Here is a 12,176-nt window from a genome sequence, read left to right as displayed (position 1 = left end):
ACCTCTTTAGCCCTTGCTAAAGAAAACTTACAGGATGCTCAAAAAGAGCAAAAAGCCTGGTATGATAAACATGCCAGAGAGCGTTCCTTCAAAGTAGGGGACCAGGTCATGGTCTTAAAGGCGCTCCAGGCCCATAAAATGGAAGCATCGTGGGAAGGGCCATTCATGGTCCAGGAGCGCCTGGGAGCTGTTAATTATCTCATAGCATTCCCCACCTCCAACCGAAAGCCTAAGGTGTACCATATTAATTCTCTAAAGCCCTTTTATTCCAGAGAATTAAAGGTTTGTCAGTTTACAGCCCAGGGAGGAGACGACGCTGAGTGGCCTGAAGGTGTTTACTACTGGTGGTGTGGAAGAGGTGAACCTCTCCATGACCCTTGGGCGTATGCAGCGACAGCAGATCCAGGAGCTGTGCACTAGCTACGCGCCAACGTTCTCAGCCACCCCAGGACTGACTGAACGGGCATACCACTCCATTGACACAGGTAATGCTCACCCAATTAGGGTCCAACCTTACCGGGTGTCTCCTCAAGCTAAAACTGCTATAGAACGAGAGATCCAGGATATGTTACAGATGGGTGTAATCCGCCCCTCTGAAAGTGCATGGGCATCTCCAGTGGTTCTAGTTCCCAAACCAGATGGGGAAATACGTTTTTGCGTGGACTACCGTAAGCTAAATGCTGTAACTCGCCCAGACAACTATCCAATGCCACGCACAGATGAACTATTAGAGAAACTGGGGCGGGCCCAGTTCATCTCTACCTTGGACTTAACCAAGGGGTACTGGCAGGTACCGCTAGATGAATCTGCCAAGGAAAGGTCAGCCTTCATCACACATCTCGGGCTGTATGAATTTAATGTACTCCCTTTCGGGCTGCGAAATGCACTCGCCACTTTCCAAAGACTTGTAGATGGTCTCCTAGCGGGATTAGGAGAATATGCAGTCGCCTACCTTGATGACGTGGCCATATTTTCGGATTCCTGGGCAGACCACCTGGAACATCTACAAAAAGTCCTTGAGCGCATAAGGGAGGCAGGACTAACTGTTAAGGCTAAGAAGTGTCAAATAGGCCTAAACAGAGTGACTTACCTTGGACACCAAGTGGGTCAAGGAACTATCAGCCCCCTACAGGCCAAAGTGGATGCTATTCAAAAGTGGCCTGTCCCAAAGTCAAAGAAACAGGTTCAATCCTTCTTAGGCTTGGCCGGTTATTACAGACGATTTGTACCGCACTACAGCCAAATTGCTGCCCCACTGACAGACCTAACCAAAAAGAAACAGCCAAATGCTGTTCAGTGGACCGAAAAGTGTCAGAAGGCCTTTAACAAGCTTAAAGCGACACTCATGTCTGACCCTGTACTAAGGGCCCCAGACTTTGACAAACCGTTCCTAGTAACCACAGATGCGTCCGAGCGTGGTGTGGGAGCAGTTTTAATGCAGAAAGGACCTGATCAAGAATTCCACACTGTAGTGTTTCTCAGCAAAAAACTGTCTGAGAGGGAAAGCAACTGGTCAGTCACTGAAAAAGAATGTTACGCCATTGTCTATGCTCTGGAAAAGCTACGCCCATATGTTTGGGGACGGCGTTTCCACCTGCAAACCGACCATGCTGCACTGAAGTGGCTTCACACCGTCAAGGAAACTAACAAAAAACTTCTTCGGTGGAGTTTAGCTCTCCAAGATTTTGATTTCGACATCCAACACATCTCAGGAGCTTCTAACAAAGTGGCTGATGCACTCTCCCGTGAAAGTTTCCCAGAATCAACTGGTTAAAATCGTCCTTGAGATGTGGAAAATATTGTTAGTCTTTATGTACTTGGTAGTATATTTAGAGATGCATGTGTCTTATTAACTCTGTTTTTCCTAGAGCTCCAGGAAGAAATCCCAGCCAGTGTTTCACCCTAGCTGAGATTTGGGGGGCGTGTCATAAATATAAAGGGAAGGGTAAACCCCTTTGAAATCCCTCCTGGCCAGGGGAAAGCTCCTCTCACCTGTAAAGGGTTAAAGAAGCTAAAGGTAACCTCGCTGGCACCTGACCAAAATGACCAATGAGGAGACAAGATACTTTCAAAAGCTGGGAGGAGGGAGAGAAACAAAGGGTCTGTGTCTGTCTATATGCTGGTCTTTACCGGGGATAGACCAGGAATGGAGTCTTAGAACTTTTAGTAAGTAATCTAGCTAGGTACGTGTTAGATTATGATTTCTTTAAATGGCTGAGAAAAGAATTGTGCTGAATAGAATAACTATTTCTGTCTATGTATCTTTTTTGTAACTTAAGGTTTTGCCTAGAGGGGTTCTCTATGTTTTTGAATCTAATTACCCTGTAAGATATCTACCATCCTGATTTTACAGGGGGGATTTCTTTATTTCTATTTACTTCTATTTTTTATTAAAAGTCTTCTTGTAAAAAACTGAATGCTTTTTCATTGTTCTCAGATCCAAGGGTTTGGGTCTGTGGTCACCTATGCAAATTGGTGAGGCTTTTTATCCAACATTTCCCAGGAAAGGGTGGGTGCAAGTGTTGGGAGGATTGTTCATTGTTCTTAAGATCCAAGGGTCTGGGTCTGTAGTCACCTAGGCAAATTGGTGAGGCTTTTTACCAAACCTTGTCCAGGAAGTGGGGTGCAAGGTTTTGGGAAGTATTTTGGGGGGAAGGACGCATCCAAACAGCTCTTCCCCAGTAACCAGTATTAGTTTGGTGGTGGTAGTGGCCAGTCCAAGGACAACGGGTGTAATATTTTGTACCTTGGGGAAGTTTTGACCTAAGCTGGTAAAGATAAGCTTAGGAGGTTTTTCATGCAGGTCCCCACATCTGTACCCTAGAGTTCAGAGTGGGGGAGGAACCTTGACATAATGGTATTGTAATGGCTAGCAAATCAAGTCCAAAAAACTTGAAATTTGAGTATTAAACATCCTGTATATAATTATAACAGAATACTGTACAAGATTGAGAGTCCTGATTATTATTTAGCCAAAACAACTTCAGAAATATAATTATGTAAGCATGTATTTGGAATAACGTGTATTTATCATCTTTACCATTGTTGTAAGGTTGCCAGAGCCTGAAACGTGTAGAATTGGTTTCCGCAGTGTTTGGTAGTGGAACGTTAATGAAGAGAACATCAGTAGTTTGAGTGAAGTAAAACTCATCTATTAGATGCCAAGTGATGCCACCGTTGATGGAGTATTGTAACAGAATGGAATGAGACCTCTCTGGGGTACCTACAGAAAAGTGAATACATTTACATTCATTATAATCTGATTTGCAAGAAACACTACTTTATAAACATATATTCATATTTAAATGTAATTAGGCTACTCGTACTTTTATTACAGATTTTTACATTATGCATCACTGTTTTTTTATAACAACTTTAACTGTTGGCAGGTAATACACATACTGTATGTATGCATCCTCTTAAGCATTCACCTGGATGGGACTCTGGAAAATGCTACTGATGTAAGGGTTAAATTTGCATGCCTATTAATCATCAGAGGGGTAGCCGTGTTAGTTTGGATCTGTAAAAGCGGCAAAGAGTCCTGTGGCACCTTGTACACTAACAGACGTATTGGAGCATAAGCTTTCGTGGGTGAATACCCACTTCGTCGGACATGCATCCGATGAAGTGGGTATTCACCCATGAAAGCTTATGCTCCAAACGTCTGTTAGTCTATAAGGTGCCACAGGACTCTTTGCTGCTTTTACAAGAATATTAATGATATATATAATAATAGTTAATTTATTTAGACCCAAAGCAATCTCAGCATTATCATTTTTTATTTCAGGCAAACCATTTCCTTTCCTACAAAACAACAACCGTTTTTCAACAGATCAATATTTGTTTATAGTACCACAAATTATATCAACACAGTATCATAGTATCTCATAGTATCACAAATTATTAGTATTATCACCTGTGTTATAGCAGTACCCACAACATCCACACCTATTGGGCAGACAGTCCTCGTCCTCAAGCATTTACAAGCTAATCCTACAAGCAATCATGTCAGCAACTTTATTCATGTGAGTTGTTTTACTGATTGAATGATCAGTAGGTATTTACTTATAAGTTTTAATGAAAAAAAAATGCTTTGCACCTTCAATCTAGGCCAGGAATTCTGTGGCTGATCCAAGAGTAAAACTCAAGTCTCTTGATTACCAGACCTGACCCTTAAACACAAGACCATCCTTCCTTCATGAGAACATAAGAATGGCCATAATGGGTCAGACCAATGGTTCAACTAGTCCAGTATCCTGTCTCCTGACAGTGGCCAGTACCAGATGTTTCAGAGGTAGTGAACAGAACAGGGCAATTTATTGAGTGATCCACCCCTTATCTTCCAGTTCCAGCTTCTGGCAGTCAGAGGTTTAGGGACACACAGAGCATCAGGCTGTATCCCTGACCATCTTGGCTAATCGCCATTGATGGATCTATCCTTTAGGAACTTATCTAATCCTTTTTTGAACGAAGTTATAGTTTTGGCCTTCACAACATCCCTTGGCAAGGAGTTCCACATGTTGACTGTGTGTTGTGTGAAGAAGTACTTTCTTATGTTTGTTCGAAACCTGCTGCCTGTGAATTTCATTGGGTGACCTCTGGTTCCTATGTTATATAAAGGGGTAAATAACATTTCCTTATTCACTTTTTCCACACCATTCATGATTTTATATACCTCTGTCATTTCTCTCCTCAGTCATCTCTTTTCCAGGTTGAACAGTTCCAGTTCCAGTTCTTCAGTCTTTCCCCACATGGAGGCTGTTCCATACCTCTACTCATTTTTGTTGCCCTTCTCTGTACTTTTTCCAATTTTAATATACGTTTTATGAGATGGCATGACCAGAACTGTGTGCAGTATTCAAGGTGTGGGCATACTCTGGATTTATATAGTGGTATTATGATATTTTCTGTTTTATTATCTAGCCCTTTCCTAACGGCTCCAACATTGTGTTAGCTTTTTTGACTGCTGCTGCACATCGGCAGATGTTGTCAGAGAAGAATCCATGATGACTCCAAGATATCTTTCTTGAGCCATAACTAAATTTAGACCCCACCATTTTGTATGTATAGTTGGGGTTATGTTTTCAAATGTTCGTTACTTTGCATTTACCAACATTGAATTTCATCTGCCATTTTGATGCCCAGTCTGTGAGATCCCTTTGTAACTCTTCACAGTCTGCTTTGTACTTAACTAACTTGTAAACATTTGAATCATCTGCTAACTATGCCACCTCATTGTTTACCCTTTTTTCCAGATCATTTATGAATATGCTGAACAGCACTGGTCCCAGTACAGATAATTGAGGATCCTGATATTTACCTCTCTCTATTGTGAAAATTGACCATTTATTCCCATCCTTTGTTTCCTCTTGTAACCTGTTGCTGATCCATATATGAGAGGACCTTCCCTCTTATCCTATGATTCCTTACTTTGTTTAAGAGCCTTTGGTGAGGGATCTTGTCAAAGGCTTTCTGAAAGTCCAAATATACTCTATCCACTGCATCATCCTTGTCCACATGTTTGTTGACTCCCCAAAGAATTCTAACAAATTGGTGAGGCATGATTTCCCTTTACAAAAACCATATTGACTTTTCCCCAAAATATCATGTTCATCTATGTGTCTGATAATTCTGTACTTCACTATATATTCAACCCATTTGCCTGGTACTAAATTGAGGCTTACCTCTGGAGTCTTTTTAAAAAATTGGTGTTACATTAGATATCAGCCGTCATCTGGCATGGAGGCTGATTTAGGTGATAAGTTACATACCACAGTTAGTAGTTCTGCAGTTTTGTATTTGAGTTCCTGCAAAACTCTTGGGTAAATATCATCTGGTCCTGAGGACTAATTACTGTTTAATTTATCAATTTGTTCCAAAACCTCCTCTTTTGATACCTCAATCTGGGACAGTTCCTCAGATCTGTCACCTAAAAAGAATGGCTCAGGTGAGGGAATCTCCCTCTCATCCTCTGCAATGAAGATGATGCAAAGAATTAATTCAGCTTCTCTGCAATGACATTGTCTTCCTGGAGTGCTTCTTTAGCACCTTGATCGTCCAGTGGCCTCACTGATTGTTTGGCAGGCTTCCTGTGTATGATGTACTTACATAAAATTTTGCAGTTAGTTTTTGTGTCTTTTGCTAGTTACTTTTCAAATTCTTTTTTGGCCTGCCGAATTATACTTTTACACTTGACTTGCCCGAGTTTATGCTTCTTTCTATTTTCCTATTTTTAACAAGATTTTTTGGGTCTCTAATTGCCTTATTTACTCTGCTGTTTAGACAGGGTGGTGGGGTTTTTTTGGTCCTCTTACTGTTGTTTTTTTAATTTGGGGTATACATACAGTTTGAGCCTCTATTATTGTGTTTTTAAAAAGTTTCCATGCAGCTTGTAGCCATTTCACTCTTGGGATTCTTCGTTCTAATTTCTGTTTTACTAGTCTCCTCATTTCTGTGTAGTTCCCCTTTTTTCAAGTTAAATGCTACAGTGATGGGTTTCTTTGGAATTTGCCCCCCCCACAAGGATGTCAAATTTAATTACATTGTGGTCACTATTACCAAGCGGGTCTGCTATATTCACCTCTGGGACCAGAACCTGTGCCTCTCCCCTTGTGGTTTCCAGGACAAACTGCTCCAAGAAGCAGTCATTAATAATGTCTAGCAATGTTATCTCTGCATCCCATCCTGAGGCGACGTGTTCCCAGTCAATAAGAGGATGTTGAAATCCCCCATTATTATTGGGTTTTCTGTCCTATGTTACCAAGCTTAAAAAACTCTCTGTAATATCTAGTTATTAACATAGGGTCAGATTCTGAAACTCTTACTAATGCTGACTAGCATCTTGCTCCAAAAGTAGATCTTACAGGGAGTCTACAGCCCTGCTTCAGAATCTGACCTGTAATGTTTTTATTATGCATGCTTATTGGAATGATAAGTATACTGAGCTGCACTTTCAAGCACCTTGGCAATGGTCATATATTTTTATTATTATTATTTTTGAAGGGGGAATTTTGAAAAACAAGAAGTCATCAACCAAGATTTTGCTTTTAACATGGGCTATTTGGGCATGGTCATAATAGTTTTCCTCTTATTTCCATAAAGGCGTTTAATAATAGGAGCAAGCAGCCAAATTATATTATTACATGACAGACTGGAAAGATCCAAGCTGAATCCACATGGATTTTTTTTAAATTGCCCAAAGAGAAATTGACTTCAGACTTTTGTTTAAAAAATACCCAATGTGGTTCCGAACTTTTATTTTGGTCTTGTTCTTTGGCAAAGAAACTAGTAACTTGGGTGCAATTGTGCAGCCCTTAGCTGCATGTAACTCCCCATTAAGTTAATAGGAATTCTGCATGCACAAGAATTGCAGGAATTCAAGCTCTGTACAAGTGGACCCCTGTGCCTGTGTGGAGCTCCACTGAGTTACTGGGGCCCCATGCAGCTTCTGTGGTCCGCACACACACACGTCCTTTTCATAACGAAGTTATGACACAAGCAAAAAAAAAAAAAGTCAGGTAATTTGGAAATGAGGATCAGACTGCATCACCAGCTTGATCAGACCTATATTGGATAAACTGTTTGGCGCTTGTTATTTCTGGTGAACACTGATTACTCTTCATATTGTATTAATCATAATTCCTATGTTCATTTATATTATGTCTACTTGGAAGTCAGATGTTGGCAACTTTTGATCTCTGTCCAACTGGGTTAGATTAAATAAGCAATGAGCACATGAAATCTCCACAGTTTGTTACTAATCCCGTAAATCATCCAGTATAGAGACCATTTTATTAATTAATCAATTGCTAAAAACCATTTCAAATAATTTTGACCTATGAAATCTAAAAATCTTTAAATTATCATTTTTCTTTTATGCATGTAGAGAATACTCAAAAATGGCGTTTTCTGGGCAGCACAAGTATCTAGGTTGAGACTGCGTATGACATAATGAGCTAGAGCTTGGATTTCATTTTAAGGCCGAGTTATAAAACCCTGGATAAAGGAAGTAGGAATAGAAGGGGTGATAGCTTTAACAAGAGAAAAAATAACAGCACACCTAAAATTAGTTTGATGTTTCTTCTGAGTTAGAGTTAGTATGGTGAACCTATTTTCTATTAAAATGAGCACGATAAAAAATTCCATAGAAGTTTCATTGTTATTTAGCATTAAATAATGGCCACTTAAATTAATTTTGTAAATTTAAACCCACATACTTCTCTGTAATATTATAATATATGAGTAAAGCTACTGAAAAAACCCAAAAATAAAGAGTGAACCTACCTTTTGCTATAAATTTAAATGAAAACTGGATGTATACAGTATTTGTACAATCTAGATCTCTTGAAACAAGCATTCTCAGCCCTTCCTGTAAATACAGAACATACACAGAAAATTACTGTTTCCCATATGTTACACTAGTGTGTCTATATTTCAGTCTTGCTACACAGTTCTAAATAAGTACCATAAAGGCTTATTTAAAAATCAAGAAACAGAACTGATAAAACAATTTTTTCAGAATTCATATATACTTTTACAGAAATACCTAACACTTGACAGTAAGCTGCGTTATGCAATCTGCATTATTATAGCTGTTTTATGAGTATTCTAAATAGAGTTTACATTGATCTTGAACTTTCCATTTCATAGTAGCATATTTTAATATGATCTCACTTGAAACAGCACAACGTGAGAAGAATAACATACCATGGATCAGTGATGATCCTAATATTTAAAAAAAACCTCATGAAATCACTATGCAATATTCTGTTGTGATAAATAGGGTAAGAGATGCATGGAAGGAAGAATGCTGGAAAAAATCAGAAATAGAGAGAGAATGGACAATTTCTTACTGATAATTTCCTTTCTGCTAGCACTGTCACATGCAATTCTGGATGTCTGGGCCGCTCGCCTCTCTCTGTCGCTCACAGAAGCAGATCAGCCTTTTGGTGCTGCAGGTACACTGCCCCGCTCTTGCTTGCTACCAGATGAGATATTCCCACGCTGTAAAACTTGCATAACATCATTAATACCACATATTCCAGAGATAACTAAATGATTATGTATATTAGATCAAGGAAAATGGTCATATGGTAATGAGTCCATTTAATATCTGACCTTTGACTCTTAAGCCATTCAGGGTGGGCCAAATTATGGGAGATGTTGCTAGCAGAAAGGAAATTAACACCAAGAAATTTTCCATTCTGCAACACAGCATCTCCCACAATTCTCGATGTCTGGGAAATAGCAAGCAGCGAACAGATGCAGGGTGGGTTATGAAACAAGTTTCATAGGAAAGAAGCACCTCACTTTTTGCGAGCTCTCTCAAAAGTCCATATAATTTATCATTGCACAGTCTAATCCACTTTGTAATGGAGGACTTAGAAGTTCTGAGTCCCTGGCATTTGGGGTGGAAGGACACAAATAGAGAGCCCAATCTTCTTGTGGATTCTGTATGCTTGAGATAGATTTTCAACGTTCTCCTGACATCAAAGGTGCTACACCTTTTTAGTTGGCTTTTGTGGTTTTGGAAAGAACAAAGGAAGCACAACCCCTTGGCAAGTGTGCAAGGAGGAATCTACATTAGGAAGAAAGGTCCTGAACACCATCTTGTTTTCGTGTAACACACAGTAATTTTCCTGTATAGATAAGGCTGCGAGTTCTGATACTTTCCTGGAGGAACTGACAGCTACTAAGAAACAAGTCTTAATGGATAAATAAAAGGCCAATACTGAAGTTAGAGGCTTGAAGGCATGGACCACAAAACTACAGGAAGGTCCCATTTTCGAAAGAGCGGCCTGACAACTGGTCTGGCTAATCAAACTGCTTGAAGGCATCTGGCTAGCTGTGGATTGTCTGCCAGGGAGCTCGAAGACCCTGTGAATAGCACACTAATAAAACAGATACCTGACAAACAATGGTACTGGGCTGAAGGCCTTTGTCTATGCTTCCTTGGAGGAAGTCCAGAATGGTTGGAATTCCTGGATTTCTGGGATTTGCACTGTGCTCTTGGCACCAGTTGTTGAATCTGGGCCAGAGAAAGGAGTATGCTTTTAGTGCTCTCCTAGGCGAAAGCAATGTCTTAATAACTCTGGGAGACAGATCAAGACTTTCTAGAGCTTCCCTTTCAATGGGAAGGCTGTTGAAGTCCATTTGGGTCTGGATGAAGAAGAGGACCTTGCGAGAGGATGTCTGGTCTCCATGGAAGCTGGAGTGGGGGCTCTATTAGGTCTGAGACCAAAGGTCTTGTCGGTCAGTGAGGAGTTATCAATATTTACCCTTGCCTGTTCTCTTTTTATTTTCTGGACCACCTTCCCCAGCAGCTGAAAGGGTGGAAATACATAAAGTAGGCCCTGCAGTCACCTGTACAATAAAGCATCTGTCCTCACGGACCTGAGGTCTGCCTCCATTGTGAAGTATTTTGGCCTCCTTGTGTTTGTACAATCAGAGAACAGGTTGGTTGGAGAGAGGTTGACAGTCTGAACGATGAGATCGAAAACATCCTGATTCAGGCACCACTCAGAGTTTTTGACCCTGCGCCTGCTGAGCCAGTCTGCCTGTTAGTTCAGGTCCCCTTTGATGTGACTCGCTCTCAGGGAAAGGAGGCACTGTTCTGCCCAACTCATTATTTCCATTGCTTCTGCGTATAATGCTGAATTCAGGGTTGTTTAAATATCCAACCATAGTCGTACTGTCTGATTGAAACAGGGCATTGATCCCCTTCAGGGTAGGCTGGAACCTTTGCAGAGCTAACGTGACTACTTTCAGCTCTAGATGGTTTATCTGGTGAGCCTTTTCCTCCTGGCTCCACAGGACCTGAGCTGTTTGGGTCTCCAAGTGAGCGTTGATTGTGAGGACTAAGGATCTGGAAGGGAGATGGGCATGCCTTTGCAGACATTGTCTTGGGCTGACCACCAATATAAGGAGTTGAACACCATCAGAACCTGTCCTTGATCTCTGATGTGTTACAGGGCGTGGTCTCACACCTTCAGAATGAAGGCTTGAAGACATCTGATGTGTGACTGTGCCCATGAAGTGATTCCTATCCAGGACACAGAAGTCCTTGGAGTTGGAGGCATAGTACTAGGGTGGGCCTCCTGTGGCTCTGGAGCAAGGAAATAAATTCCTGGATGGAACCAGGGAACTTTTCTTGGCACTGATGATGAAGCCATGCTCTGGAAGGAGATTCAAAGTTCAAGATGTGGCCCTGTGCGCTGCTGACTGTGATGGAGCTCTGATCATGATGTCATCCCGACAGGGTTACTGGTCAGTTCTGAGCCTGGCTATTATCACCACCACCATCTTTGTAACAACTCTGGGGGCTGAGGACAGGCTAAATGGGAATGTTTGGTACTGCTAATGTTTCCTGCTGTAGGCGAACCTCAGACGTTTGCAGTGGCACTGTCTGAGAAGGATATGGATATGTGTCCACTAGAACTACTGAAATCAAGAACTCCCCCTGGGACAGGAATGAAATTGTAGAGGCCACGGTCTACATCCAAACCTTCATTTTCTTCATGCACTTGTTGATCCTTTTGAGGTTAAGAATGGCTCTGATACACGTATTTCTGTACAATGAAGATGATGGAGCAGAACCCACATAACCTTTCTTCTTCTTTCTTCTCTCTTTCATGCCCATATCCAGAAGATAAGATATTTTGTTCTGGATCAGATTGTGTTTTCTGGGGTCATGGGAGTTGAGTGACTGGAGGAAGAATGGAAGGGGTGGAGCCCACAGGTCATGGGAGTATCCTGGCTGACTATTTCCCTGATGTACTGTCTGTAGTTGATGCAACCCATTCCTCTAGGAAATGGAAAATCCTGCTCCCTAACTTCAACTCTGGATGGAGGCCTATGGGATCTTTGTCATAAAGTGGATTTTACGAGGGGATTAGAGCTCCATTTGGACTTCTGCCACCTGCCCCAGACTTCAAATCCACTGTTTTCCACTGGGGAACCCATTGTCCCTTTGGTGATCCTCTGTGAGGATGAGGAGTGAAAGAAGCACCTCTGACTGTAAAGGCTGGTTTGTATCACCTCCTGAGGGCACTTAGTGGAGAAAGGAGAGACAGTTTGGATCTGCTGCACTGTCAGCCATCACCGTAACCAACTTTTCTCCAAAAAGGAGGGATTTTGTAAGCTTGGCTGAGCATAGAACCTGCTTACAGTGAGTATCC

At 41.3% G+C, this 12,176-nt stretch overlaps 1 protein-coding gene across 1 annotated transcript in view; it reads right to left on the bottom strand.

Annotated features, from left to right (window-relative positions):
* RELN (reelin) overlaps positions 1-12,176 on the bottom strand; it is a 451,858-nt gene that overhangs the window by 65,195 nt on the left and 374,487 nt on the right. Inside the window, exons 37-38 of the mRNA XM_084611658.1 lie at positions 8,284-8,368; positions 3,041-3,223 (exon numbers count right to left, since the gene is read on the bottom strand). Coding sequence (XP_084467784.1) covers positions 3,041-3,223; positions 8,284-8,368 — 268 coding nt within the window. The remainder of the gene's footprint in view (positions 1-3,040; positions 3,224-8,283; positions 8,369-12,176) is intronic.

Source organism: Lepidochelys olivacea (genome assembly GCF_965140295.1).
Source record: "Lepidochelys olivacea isolate rLepOli2 genome assembly, chromosome: 1".
In the NCBI taxonomy this organism is placed as follows: domain Eukaryota; kingdom Metazoa; phylum Chordata; order Testudines; family Cheloniidae; genus Lepidochelys; species Lepidochelys olivacea.
The sequence above is the reverse complement of the archived record's forward strand: the minus strand, read 5'-3'. Positions and strand labels throughout refer to the sequence as shown.